The sequence below is a fragment of the Uncinocarpus reesii genome, genomic scaffold (assembly GCF_000003515.1).
Source record: "Uncinocarpus reesii 1704 scaffold_1 genomic scaffold, whole genome shotgun sequence".
NCBI classification, from domain to species: domain Eukaryota; kingdom Fungi; phylum Ascomycota; class Eurotiomycetes; order Onygenales; family Onygenaceae; genus Uncinocarpus; species Uncinocarpus reesii.
Window position 1 is genome coordinate 657,225 of NW_003052500.1, and position 13,378 is coordinate 670,602.

General features: G+C 47.5%; 5 protein-coding genes across 5 annotated transcripts; 3 read left to right on the plus strand and 2 right to left on the minus strand.

Moving 5' to 3' along the window:
* Window positions 1–480: 480 nt before the first annotated feature.
* Window positions 481–2,016, plus strand: UREG_00385 (uncharacterized protein; the record flags this gene model as incomplete). Its single annotated transcript, XM_002540826.1, has 2 exons — window positions 481–555; window positions 682–2,016. 2 exons carry the CDS (start codon window positions 481–483, stop codon window positions 2,014–2,016), a joined length of 1,410 nt encoding a protein of 469 aa, XP_002540872.1.
* A 1,502-nt stretch (window positions 2,017–3,518) lies between these two features.
* On the plus strand, window positions 3,519–5,183 carry UREG_00386 (uncharacterized protein; the record flags this gene model as incomplete). The annotated part of the gene is made up of 2 exons (XM_002540827.1): window positions 3,519–4,377; window positions 4,438–5,183. The coding sequence occupies 2 exons, from the start codon at window positions 3,519–3,521 to the stop codon at window positions 5,181–5,183; spliced, it is 1,605 nt and encodes a 534-aa protein (XP_002540873.1).
* A 1,095-nt stretch (window positions 5,184–6,278) lies between these two features.
* Window positions 6,279–8,222, minus strand: UREG_00387 (prolyl-tRNA synthetase; the record flags this gene model as incomplete). Its single annotated transcript, XM_002540828.1, has 3 exons — window positions 6,279–7,623; window positions 7,687–7,856; window positions 7,977–8,222. The coding sequence occupies 3 exons, from the start codon at window positions 8,220–8,222 to the stop codon at window positions 6,279–6,281; spliced, it is 1,761 nt and encodes a 586-aa protein (XP_002540874.1).
* A 609-nt stretch (window positions 8,223–8,831) lies between these two features.
* UREG_00388 (T-complex protein 1, alpha subunit) lies at window positions 8,832–10,528 on the plus strand (the record flags this gene model as incomplete). Its single annotated transcript, XM_002540829.1, has 4 exons — window positions 8,832–8,852; window positions 8,899–9,003; window positions 9,054–10,088; window positions 10,142–10,528. 4 exons carry the CDS (start codon window positions 8,832–8,834, stop codon window positions 10,526–10,528), a joined length of 1,548 nt encoding a protein of 515 aa, XP_002540875.1.
* A 367-nt stretch (window positions 10,529–10,895) lies between these two features.
* On the minus strand, window positions 10,896–13,186 carry UREG_00389 (uncharacterized protein; the record flags this gene model as incomplete). The annotated part of the gene is made up of 3 exons (XM_002540830.1): window positions 10,896–12,307; window positions 12,365–12,469; window positions 12,526–13,186. 3 exons carry the CDS (start codon window positions 13,184–13,186, stop codon window positions 10,896–10,898), a joined length of 2,178 nt encoding a protein of 725 aa, XP_002540876.1.
* Between the last annotated feature and the right edge of the window lie 192 nt (window positions 13,187–13,378).

The following is a 13,378-nucleotide window of genomic DNA, read 5'->3' on the forward strand; positions in this document are numbered from 1 at the left end:
ATGATATGCAGTTATGAAATGAATACAAAAGTTTGGACACTTTAGCTCCTAGGATCCCAATTTCTAGGTCCCGGTACTCTATTTGCTACTTATCTCCTTGTCTGCAGTTGGTCTTGATGGCTTTAAAAGCTATGCTTCTAGGGCTTTTGAGAACAATTTGGTTCTCCATTCAGCTGTTCGCCTATTTGCAGCGATGAGTAAGACATTCTAATCTAATGCTGGTATTCCAGTTTATCCTCCTTTGCGCGTCATCTAGTTTCCTTTCTAATCTAGAGACTTCTTTGACGTAGAAATTCTTCTAACTATTCTTCACCCTCTTACCTTTGTCTCCTTGTAATTGTGATACCTCCAAACACTTTTGTTTTTCAACAAACCCCCTGCTCCTATACAAGGCTCCTATTTATAATTTAATAGGGCTGCTTTTGATTCTCTAGCCTTGTATCAAGTGTTGCATCAAGGGAGAGGTGCACATATTGAGGTATGCCTTCAAAACTCCAGCTGGACGTGAACCTATGGTTCCTGTACCTCTGCTTGCAAAAGTCCGATTACAAGACTGTGAGTCTGCTCCGTCCCTACAGCAGCATCTCCAGTAACAACTGCGGATATAATCTCCTCGTCACATTAAATCAGTTGATTATCTGTGTGATGAGCCAGTAGAATGCTAACCAAAATTACATCTAGATCGACTTCCATGCTGTCGGCGAAGCTGCAAATATCAATCCACCAGCAGCGCGAATGCGCTTTACGCGCTTGAAAAAGACAATAGAAAACGGCGCGTTGAACAGTCCAGCAGGAACGCTTTTCCCGGGAGGGACGGAAGGTACCGCTAGATTGTCATCATCTAGCAGTCGTGGCAAAGGAAAAGCTCAATCCAGCGCAGCCAAAAGCGTGAAAACTCTTGAGAAAGGGAAACTGAGCAGTAAGGCGAAGAGCAACATACCTACATCCAGGGTAGGATATCTGCACCCGAAAATCGCTGAACCGGTCGTCAAGGTGGAAATTGATGATGATCTCAGCTGTTACAGCATGGGGGTTGGTAATAACATGAACGGAATTGGCGAAGGCGACGATGAGGAGGACATCCCACTTGCTATCAGACGGAGGAGCATGCTGGCGAGGAAACGACATGCAGAATCAAATTTTAGATTTCAGGATGACAAACGCAGAAAGGTTGGATCAGGGGACGAAAACTCGGCGTTAGCGATTCATACTGGGTTTCCGATATCAACTGGTTTCGGCGGCACGTTTAACAGCGACATGGAAATCGTTGGAGTTGGACCAGCGGGCCATTCAGATGGACTTGACTGGGTCGTTCCACATTATGTCCCTCAACCGCAAAACGGGTATCAAATATCGAGTGATGCAGCTAATCAGCCTGTACTGCCGCAATTCAATACTGCGTCCACAGACTTGCCTCTTCGAGCCTGGCAGGACGTTATCAATCCGTTCAACTCGTCGCAAGCGCCCACAGAGAACTTTCAAGGAAACAACTGGGCTCAAGCAATAGTACCTTCGCAAGCAGCTCCCTCGCATATAAGTACTAGCTCCCACGTTGAGATTTCGCCGAGCGACACGATCTCCCTGTCTTCAACCTCATCCATCGATTCTCCCGTGATAAAGCCGACAGTGCCAAAAATTGCGCCCCTACCGCAAATAGATACATTTTGTACTCGCTACCCGGGATTCCAACCTGCGGCAGACGACAAATGGAGCTGGAGACAATACCAACTCCCGCACATTGTTATCACCGATATGGACCCTCATTCCCCTCGCAACCGGCTTAGTCCCCACAGTTCAATCGCTATCGGAAAAACAGAGAAGTCAGTCAACAACGCGCTGTTCGGGTCGGCGTCTGCTGCATTTGGGCGAATGCCGACCATGGGGGGTGCGCAAAGCCATAGTAACAAAGAAAACGATGTCAAACGATACCTTGAAGTTCCATGGGTTCCAGCGGAGGAGAACCCGAAAGGCCAAAACAAAACTGAGTTTTCCAAGGAGCCTATTGTTATTGAATGAGAGTGATGGGAGGCCCGACTACTGCTAGAGCCCTGTTCCCGTGTATTGTTTCAAAGCAAGAGTGGCGTTATGGCTTCCTTTCTATGATGCCGGCAACCGGCTCTTCTGGTTGTGTACTGAAGATATGGCGTGACTTTTATAGCTCCCAAGTGGAAAGATTTGTTGTCAGATAGTAATGCACTTGGGTCAATTGGCAAGCCGTGTTCTCATGGTCTGGATTAGAGAATAACTAGTCAACTAGGGCTGCGATATCAATATGCCGGAAGAAGAAGCAGGTCAGGTGAGTTGTAGATTTGGGTAATTTCAACATCAGCTCCCTTGCGGAACTCAGCCAACTTCAAATGCTCTGTACCGTCAACGACGTTTGATCACGGAGCTCCTCGTTAGAAGCATCCGAGGTTAGTGACATCAGCATTCCCATGGGTTAGGCTTGAGCTAACATTTATTTGGTTCCGCTGCGGATAAGCAACCAGTTAACCATGTGCTCGAACTTCATATTAATCAATCGCTACTCCGTGGTATGCGGCCAGAGCGTTCAAAGCCCTTCCCACAGCCTACGATTCTCAGGTTCACCACATCCATGTGAGCATTGCAAGCGTGTATTTTCCTGAATCGCCGGGTTGTCGATTTGGCTTCATGCATCGCACAAAATGACTGGGTCCAATCACGCTTCTAGCATGGAATCCCCTGTTTAAACAACAGCGAAATTCGCTGTCCTAACACTGAACTGTTCTAGCGGCGCTCCACACCAAGGCGGCTTGGAGCTCGAGACCAAACAACAGTCCGTCCTGGGCAGCTGGGCTCCTGGTCAGCCGTTGAAAAATGCTCCGCTTCGGCGCTAAAGCCGGGACTGTGGACCTACAATGCCAAAGGGAACGGCTGGCAGGAGCCGTGTTGATGCTTGCAACCGCGCCCTTTGGCTACCAGCCAACGGTCTGATGAATTTTATCACAAAATAGGGGTGTTAAAAGGCTTGCATCCAGGCATGCTTTAAGGTTGGTTCAGGTTCCTAGAGGACCCGTGGAGCCAGAAATCCTCGGGACCAAAGCTGTCAGGAGATTCTGAAAGAAAAGGGTGAAAAATACGGACGGTGGATCCTGCTGTCGTGCACTAATAACTATCACCACAATGCCAGCTAATTTGGCTTCTCGCGGGACGGGGCAACAGCCTTGATTATAAAATTGCATTGAACGCCTGCATCCTTCAAATCATGGTAACGATAGGAGAAATTCTTGCATCTTTCCTGCACGGCATCAAGTGAGCAATTCGAGAATACAGGTCAACTTTCTCCGCTTACCCTTGCATTGATCGCCAAACTCTCTTCATCAATCTTGAACCATGTTCTTGCCCGACTCTTGATCGATATTGTAATCCCGTGCGCAGCCTTCCTCCCCTATAAAACGGTTCGTCATTCTCCTTTGTTTATCTGGCAATCTTCGCGGCGCGCCGAAGTCTTGACTACTTCATCCTTTCAATAATAATAACCAATAGTAATAACCAATATGGTAGGGTTAAAGAAGTTCTTGAACGCGGAGAAGATACAATCCCGATTGTGTAGCCCTGATTCGGCGGATCTCGGTTGTTACTCGCCATCGAGGGGCGTACACTTCTTCAAAATCTTCACAGAGGCGCATCCGCCAAAAATATGCCAGCCTTCCCTTTTGAAAATGGAGAATCAAACGTTTTTGGGAATTGACAGGCAATTCGAGGATCTGCACGACCATTTCCGTTCCAGACCCGAAAAGCGCTACCATTATATTGATCCGAAACGATGCCCCTTACGGACAAAACACCATATTGATGTCCTTGAAGCCATTTTCCCGCCTCAGAATTACCCATCGACGCCGGTATCGCCTTTAACCCTATATAATGAAGATATTGCGGAGCGAAATATCACTACTCCACCGATCCAGGTCCAAGATCCCTATGCTCGAGTGATATCAGCGATATACCAGGAAGATGTGGCGGACCGCAATATTATACGAAACGGAGGTAGCCTTGCATGTGATGCCTCGCGGTATCACTTGCGCGTCCAGAAAACGAGGCCACAAGTTCGGGAAACTAAAGAGGGCCGTACCAGAACGCGTTCGCAATCGCCTGCGTCTAACCGCAAATCTTTTGTTGACAATGGAGGGGGAAATTTGAGAACCAGCACTTCAGAGCATGGCTTACGAAAATACTCTTCTGCCGCGATTGAAAATGAAGCATCAAAATTCGATAAAACGAAGATAACTACTGAGTCGTCCAATGGCTCTCGTCCAGCAACCGGAACAACTCATGCCAATTCAACTTCAGCGTTGAACACTAAGATGAACGATGCATATGATAAGTTAGCAAGCGCTGGTTCCGGGGGCAGGAGAGGTAAGTCCAACTCATACGCTTGCATTAAAAATCAGGAACAAAAGCTAACTAGTGGTTAAGCACCAAAATCCAGCCGACTGAAGTCGGGACCGAGGGCTGCCGGCGAAAAAGTCCCTCAACCTCAATGCAATCTTCTACTTTTCCCCAAACCATGCACGTTTTCGACTAGGAAAAATGTGCGAGATCTGTCTATAAACATGGAGCTAGCTGCCCCTCGCAAAATGTTTGTTAAAGTGGGTACTCGTTCTGTTGAGACCTCTTCTCCCAAAAGCCAACGGAATCCCAGTATCGCCGAAGTTGTAAACGGCCCTGCCTCTATACCGAATCCAGCAACCCATAAATTAAACGAGATCATAAATCTGTTGAAGCAAGCGTGCAGTCCGCGACTTACAGAGCCCAGCACGGCAACAGAGACTTTACAAGACGCCATTGTTCGCGAAATCAACTCTCACGATGCCTTCCATCGAATCAATTCCGATGGCTCTTTTGATGCATGTGCTGAGATATCTCCTGTCCTAATAGTAGAACATTCCCAAGAACAAGTTCCACGGCACAAAGCTCCGAGTACTAATTTTTCGAGGAAAGGGAAATATGAAACACGATATTTTCAGAAAACGTCTTCTAAAGAAACAGAACGCAGCCCAACTACGCCGGGGCGAGAGTTGTCTATTCCTGCACTGATGGATTTGGAACGCGATGCCACTTATCGCTTTGAACGTCAACGAAGACATACTTACGCTCAGCCCTCATCGACGCTGTTAAACGAATGTGAGAGCGACATCCGAAAAAAGTCGTTATCTCCCTAATCTTTTTCACGAACGATCTACTCCGTAAGCAGCTTGTCAATCGAAGTCATTTGCATAGCTCGCATAGTCACTTTCACGAGCTGTATCTCAATTTAGGATACCTCTGATGCCTTGAAAATGCGGAGGAAAGCTAAAATTTTGAGGGACATTGATAGCCTCAGGAATTCAACTGATGAGTCTTATTTTGACGGATGCTCTATCCTTACTGCTAAACCCGCTAGGCCCCAAGCTTTCCTAATTTTGTGGAGAGTTCTCCTGGCCCAAGGACCATTGATTATTTCTTTTTTCTTCAAGATAGAGAACTGGCAGCTTCGTAGAGTACTCAACATCTGTGTTGAATGTAGTTACACTGGGTAACACATATGCTAGTTGCGAATTGCAGCTCATAGAAGCATCATGGAAAAACCTTATGAAACATCTCTTGGCCTTGTATTGGTTTTGAATCATTTGGAGCTATTCAACAATTCATCATAAGGTGCAGATATTGGGTACCCAATTTTCCCATTTTCTATTCCGGGTTAGTTACACTTGTACTCCAAATGGAGAACCTGGTGCATAGATTTGGCCCTTGGGGGAAAGGCAAATCCCGCTCACTTTGATCTCCCGGGTGGTATGGAAATAGGTTTTGTGAGCGCTCTGATTTACGAATGTGCATGTTCAATATCCCAATTTTGCCACTTGTGGTGTATCATGCTCTTGCATACAGAGTAATTTGGGCTGGCTAGCTGTGCAGCTGACGTCGGATAGGGTTGGATCTCCGACCTCTGATATCTCAGCTTACGCGGGTGTGGCTGTCGGATGCGACTGCAGATCTCGAAGCTTGACGCTGTGATCACTGATTGAGAGTTCGTCTACGAAATGTGATTCATCACTAAGCTGATCATCTCGATCTAGGAAACTTATCCGAGTTGACTTGCATTTCAATCGGGTGGAGATCCGCTAGTTACCATCTACATATACTCCGTGCACTGAAGAAGATCTGTGATTACCAAATGTCGCGACGAAATTGGCAACTGCATGATAGGTAGCATGTGGGCTTAGGGGTTGGTTGTTTGCCATTCGAGCTAGCTTTCAAAGATGCATGCCAAAGTTGCTTTAGTATGAGCCTGGAGAAGAGCAGCAAGGTTCGATTAGTTGCTGAAACCATGGTTGCAAGAGCTGTGTTAACACGAAGGGAAACTTACGTCCAAACAAGCACCATTGCTCTGCCATCTTTGAGCACTTGGGATTTGTACATTTTGTAACACCCTTTTCAATGCCTGCCGGCTGTTCGAATGGGATGCACAAACTCTTTGCGCCCATGCTTGGCATTTTGGCATCAATAGCTTCGCCTGTTTCTTCTTCGGCTTTTCGAGCACTCATTTCTTTAATCTCGTCTTCGCATTGTTCTGTCAAACAGTGCGGGATCATGCAAAGATTTTTATCATTAAGAGCAGGGCAGAAGTCTTCCCACCTCGTGATGTGTTTGATATGGGCGCGGAATTCAGCGTCTGCGCGGGCGTAAAGGTCTGCCTGGATGGTTTCAAGAAGGGCTGGGACGGCTGTAGCTAACTCAGAGATTGGAATGCTAGATTTCCCTTCCTTCCCGGGAATATCGCGACGAGACGTAGTTACAAAGCCGCCGGCTGACTCTCCGGGGCCAAATTCGAGACGAAGAGGGATACCTTTGAGTTCCCAATCGTTGAATTTCCAGCCTGGGCTATAGCCCTCGCGTTTGTCGACTTCGGCCCGCACTCCAGCTGCCTCTAAGACGGACCTCAAATGCTCAATTTCAGCGTTAATCGATGAGCGCACATCGTCAGGAGTCTTCGCCGTAAGCCCGACAGGAACAATAACGGTCTGAATATCAGCCACTCGCGGAGGAAGTACTAATCCGCGGTTATCGCTATGTACCATCACCATAACACCAAGCGTACGAGTGGATAAACCCCATGAGTTCTGCCAGACGTAAAGTGGCGGCTTCTTTTCATCGGGTTTTGAAGTAGGGTCTTCGACGGTTATGTTGAACATTTTGCTAAAATTCTGACCTAGTCCATGGGACGTGCCACCCTGAATACCACGGCCAGTAGCCGGGATGTAACCTTCAACAGTGGTGGTGTAAAGACCACCAGCAAACTTCTCTTTATCAGTTTTTTGTCCTTGGATGACTGGGACCGCAAGAAGCTGCTCATAGACATGAGCGTAATGCTGAAGAATTTGAAGAACCTCCTCGCGTGCAGCCGCTTCAGTTAAGTGCGCGGTGTGCCCTTCTTGCCATAAAAATTCACGAGTGCGAAGGAATGGTTGAGGATTTTTGAATTCCCATCTTACCACCGAGTTCCATTGGTTTAGTTTAAGTGGAAGATCACGATGGCTTCGAATCCATTTCGCATAATATGGGTACATCACCGTTTCTGAAGTTGGACGAATAGCGATCTTTTTCTCTAATTGATTATTTCCACTGGCCATGGGTTAGCAGCATGAACCAGAATGTTTTCTAGAACGGGCAATGGAAGAAGCATACGCATGTGTAACCCAGGCGACTTCTGCGGCGAATCCTTCTATGTGATCCTTCTCCTTTTTCAGGACGTCTTCGGACACGAATAATGGAAAAGAACAGTTTTTAACACCCATCTTCTTAATTTTATCATTAAACCACGCTTGTATCTCTTCCCAGATGAAAAAAGAATGAGGCTATATTTAGAGAACGATTAGCAAATTTTCAAAGTAAAATTGAGATGGAAACCGCTGCACCTTTAGAACAAAACAGCCGGATACATCATAGTAATCTAGCATCTCTCCTTTCAATAGCACCTGCTGGTACCATGCAGCAAAATCATCTTCCTTCGCGACATCTATACCAATAAGAGCGGCACCCTCAATCTTCTTTTTGGGGGCTTTCGCGGTCGAGGTCTTTGACTCAGATTTGCCAATGCCTTTATTAGCTGCCTTTTCAGCCTTCTCAGCGGCCTGTTTCTTTTGTTTTGCGGCCTTCTTTGCAGCATTTTTGGAGAGTTCACCCGTTGCAGGGATCGCGTCTCCCTGAGGAGCGGGGTCCATCGTCCGAATTGGAAGGGTGGCCGAAGTGTCAGCACCGTCTCGAGGCTGCAGATTTGACATAGCAAGTAGGGGTAGTCGTCAAGGGTATCAAGTGAACGAGAATGCGCCGGGCACACAGAGAAACGAAGGAGGGAGTCAGCGATGGAAGCTCAGGGATTCCCCAGAATCAGTCATTTCGAGGGGCATCAAAAGATTTCACCGCCTTACGGGCAGAAAGTGCTTGGCGCGGTGAACTGCACTGCCCAAAAAAGTTACCATTTTGTATCTCCACCACCAGTAGGAAGGCAACAAGGGAGAGCTTGATTGTTGTTGATAAGTTGCTGCTCTCAATTCAGCCAAAATGACAGCCATTTTTGAGCAGTCTCGGAACTCTGGCACCCTTTGTACGTTCCGTCTTGACCCTTAACAGGGCCATGAGAACTTCACTAATTTGGGCACAGTTCTTGGGGGGCCAGAAGCTCAGCGGACAAGATATTCGAGACCAGAATGGTTTGATACCCTATTGCTTCTGATGTATTGAGGCTTTGCTGATGGGTGTGCGTAGTTCTTGCTACTCGGGCGATCGCCAACGTTGTCAAAAGCTCCTTCGGCCCCTCCGGTCTTGATAAAATGATGGTGGACGACATTGGTGTAAGCCTTTGTGCTCTGTTTTACAGAAAACTACTGACCAGGCTAGGACGTTACTGTGACCAACGATGGAGCAACTATTTTAAGCTTGCTAGATGTGGAACACCCAGCAGGAAAGATTCTCGTCGACCTAGCTCATCAGCAGGATAAGGAGGTAGATTACCCTTCCTAATTTCGGATGGGCATTTTTAACGTTTCTATTAGGTCGGGGATGGGACCACATCTGTCGTACTCATTGCCGCAGAGCTTCTTCGCCGAGCGAACGAATTGATGAAGAACCGGATACACCCTACGACCATTATCACAGGGTATAAACTAGCTCTACGCGAGGCGGTCAAATATATGAACGAAAATATTAGCACCAAGGTTGAAAATCTTGGAAGAGATAGCTTGATAAACATTGCAAAGACATCGATGTCAAGCAAAATCATTGGATCGGATGCGGACTTTTTTGCAAACATGGTGGTGGATGCTATACTATCGGTCAAGACAACAACCCCAAGAAACGAAATCAAGTATCCTGTCAAGGCTGTGAATGTTCTTAAAGCGCATGGAAAGAGTGCCACGGAATCCATACTTGTCAATGGTTACGCATTGAACTGTACCGTCGCGTCCCAGGCCATGCCCACTCGGATTACGGACGCACGGATTGCCTGTCTAGACATGAACTTGCAGAAAGAGCGGATGAAGCTCGGAGTTCATATCACAGTCGATGACCCCACGCAACTTGAGAAGATTCGGGAACGGGAATCCGGCATCGTCCTTGAGCGTGTGGAAATGATACTGAAGGCTGGTGCCAATGTAATCCTTACGACCAAAGGAATTGATGATCTTTGCCTTAAAATGTTTGTTGAAAGAGGCGCAATGGCAGTCAGGAGATGTAAAAAGGAAGATTTGCGGCGTATCGCGAAAGCTACGGGTGCTACCTTACTCAGTACCCTGTCAGATCTTAATGGCGATGAAAAGTTTGAGCCGTCAAGTCTAGGTCGCGCAGACGAAGTTGTGCAGGAGCGAATTTCCGACGATGAATGCATTCTCATCAAAGGAACCAAATCCCATACCTCAGCGTCGATTATCCTACGTGGATCAAACGACTTTCAGCTAGATGAAATGGAACGATCTGTCCATGACTCTCTTTGTGCTGTCAAAAGAGCTCTCGAGAGCGGAAGTATTGTGCCTGGAGGAGGTGCTGTGGAGACTGCGCTTCATATCTATCTCGAGTATTTTGCTCTCACCGTGGTAAGTTGGAATGACGTCTTTCCCTTTTTCTAGCTGCTAACGGTCATTCATAGAATTCACGGGAGCAACAAGCAATTGGCGAATTTGCTCAGTCACTTCTTATCATTCCCAAAACGCTATGTGTCAACGCAGCCAAAGATTCCATCGAACTTATCTCCCAGCTTCGCCGCCGCCATGCCATCTCACAGTCTCGCGACGAGGGCAAAGCTACTGAAGAAGAGAAAGCTCTTGCAAAACGAAAGGCATATCAGAATTATGGACTTGATTTGATGAAGGGTAAAGTCGCTGATACCTTGAAAGCAGGCGTCCTTGAGCCCAGCATGAGTAAAGTTAAACAACTGAAGAGCGCAGTGGAAGCATGCATTGCTATCATGAGGATTGATACGTTGATAAAGTTGGATCCGGAACAAAAAGCGGAGGATGATGGGCATGGCCACTAGGTGTTTTGAGTGCGATAGTTTAGAAATAATCACATAGTTGTTGCACCATGTCCTACAATATGCAAACGACAGAAATGCACTGAAAAGGGGTCTCATTATCATCTTTCTGACTTTGATTGCTTTCATCTCCACACCAACTACCAAATCCACAAAGCAATTCCCACAGACCAGTCAACATTTCCTAACATGCGACGAAAGCCGGATCATAATTACATACAAAAAACCTTTCTATAATCTGTGCATGCACCAGCCTAATAGCGTATCAAATCCCTAACGCCATGTCTTTTGTGATACCTTTCCAAGCAAAATTGAAATCATGAGCAATTTGCTGTGTCTGAACAACCCATAATGGTTGGTGTCATATAAATCAGCACTCCTCTTCGTCATATTCTGGGTCGTTCACCTCTGCCCACCCACAGTTCCATCGTCTACCCTCTGTTTCACCACCGACTCTGAGATTCCGTGCAGTGGGGCCTTCACGCCAACATCTGGCATGCAAATCGTCGCTCACTGTGACCAATTCCCCATTATTGGTCCAAGAAACTGCTGAAACCTCCTTTTGATGGCCTTCTACCAATGGTGTGCCATGTTGATATATGGGTATATTGTGTTCCAATCTTCCTGATAAGCTTGTTCCTGAATTAGTTCGGTGTAGGCCGATACGTCGGCTGGTGAATCCCTTGGGAACGGGAGGTTGGGGCATTTCGTCTGTTGATGATGAGGACTCGGGAGCCGGGGAGGAACTGTTGAAGTAGCCCTCGTTGGTTGGGAAGATGATGGCGCAATTATCGCTGCTGCCAACCGCGAGAAGCTCCGTGTTATCGTTTTGTGCTTTGCGGAGAGCAAGTTTAACGAAGAAGGTTGCGACAAGAAGACGAGGATGGCGGAAGCCGTATAGCGGACCCAGGCCAAATTTGGCCTCCTCAGTGGGGAAGCGCCGGTGCGGCGGGTTGGATAGGGACAGCTCGTTAGAACCTCCCAGGATCAAATGCGGAGTTGAATAGGCATAAACCGTGCCGTCTCGGCATAAAGTATATAATCTGTTTCCATCGCCGTTGAACACCATGGAAGTCAGGCCAAACTGCCTGTACCGCGAATGGCTTTCTGGTTGTTGTGTCATCGCTAGGGGAGTTGACATTTTTCGACGTAGGGAGTAGCTAGTTCGCATATCCCAAAGCCGAATGCAAGCATTCGATTCGCAGCTTGAGACAAATAAATGCTCACGGCCCGGATGAAGAAAAGACAGCGAGGTGACTGATATATCATCCCGGTAAGGCTGCGACTCAGATTGCCCTTTCGACCGAGCTCTGTCTGAGTGTGCGCCCCGGATGCTATTGGATACTTGAGCGTATTTCATTTTCGCCGTCGACAAGCGCGTTGTGTCGTCGCCGTCAGAAGCAAGTGAGCAACGCAGCTGTAACGACGGCCTATCAAATGCTTTATATCTAAGGTCCCAGATGTTCACGGTTCCGTCTCGACTGCACGTGGCTACCACGTTCCCATTAGACCCAGGCTGGAATTGCACTCGCTTAACGGAAGAGGAATGTTTTGACAGGCAATAAACTGCTGTTTGGGTCGGCATGTCAATGATATGGGAGCTTTGGTCCCCCGAGCCCGTTGCCAGGAGCTTGTCATCGGGTGAAAATTCCAAGTCCATGATTGAGTTCATATGAGGCTGGAACGTTAGGTAAGACTGTGAAAATCCAAGTTTATCCTCCTTTGCCGTATCTATAATACGAATGCCACCTTCCTCGTCCCCAACCGCTACTAAGGAGTTCGCTACATGGTGGTTAGCTGACCATGACATAGAAAAGGGAAAGGGGGTATCATCCTCACTGTGGCAAGCTGCTGTGCAGAATGGTAGCGTAGGGTGATCATCTTGCCAACATCGATGGAGGTCTTCTGGACGACTGTAGAAATTCGCCGTTTCATCTTGCCAAGCTGAACGCAACGTTAGTTTACTTTTTGGGGTTGACAAGTCGTTCTGGGCGACAGACCTGTACTAGCGGGAGGTGATCTGAGCGTTATCCTCGATGATCTGCCTGTGGATATATTGCGCAGAAAATTTGGGCTTGCAGCCTGGAGGGCGTTTGACCGGCGGAGTCGTATAGGCGATGGTATCCGCTCTCCGATATCCGGTTCTTCCAGAATGGTATTGCAAGAAAGTGTTGATTGTCCCGCATTTTCTTGCCTATCAATTGGATCGGTATAGATCGTAGGAGGAACCCGGACCCTCCGCAAAGGGGACGACTCCAACGGTGGACTAGAGGTACAAAACGAGAGCTTTCTCTTTTTGTTTGGGGTGCGCGGCGCGTCTTGGAGTTGCTGAGCAATGATCTTATCGTCATTGAGGATATTTGGAAAAGCCGGGCCGTTGCGTTTCAATGTTGATGGGGGAGTTAATAATTCCTTCAGACTCTGACGACTAGTACGGATGCTGGACCGCGTCTTGGACCCATTAAGGGATGATCTTGGAGTGAAGAATCGCTTAAAAGACCTTGGGGTAACTGGCGGCGGTTTTTTCGGCTTCAAGGTTGGAGGGGATGAAGGCAGAGCATCCAGGGATACACTCACAGCAGGTGGTGAAGAGGGTAAAGGGTCTGGATATTCATTCAATCTGCTCGCCTGCTTTTCACGGAGTGCATTAGACATGTCCATTATGGCAGATAGAGGCAGTTTCCCAAATTAAAGCATGCAGAAGTAATCCAATATTGCTATAATCTTAAGAAACACACCGTAGAAAAGCGCCGCGAGAACTGCTGGTGGTTCACGTCGCGCATTGTCGACGCCACTTTCAATTAAAGCGTGACGCTCCTGTGGCTGGTGCCGACGTGACGCGGGTGAGGTCCG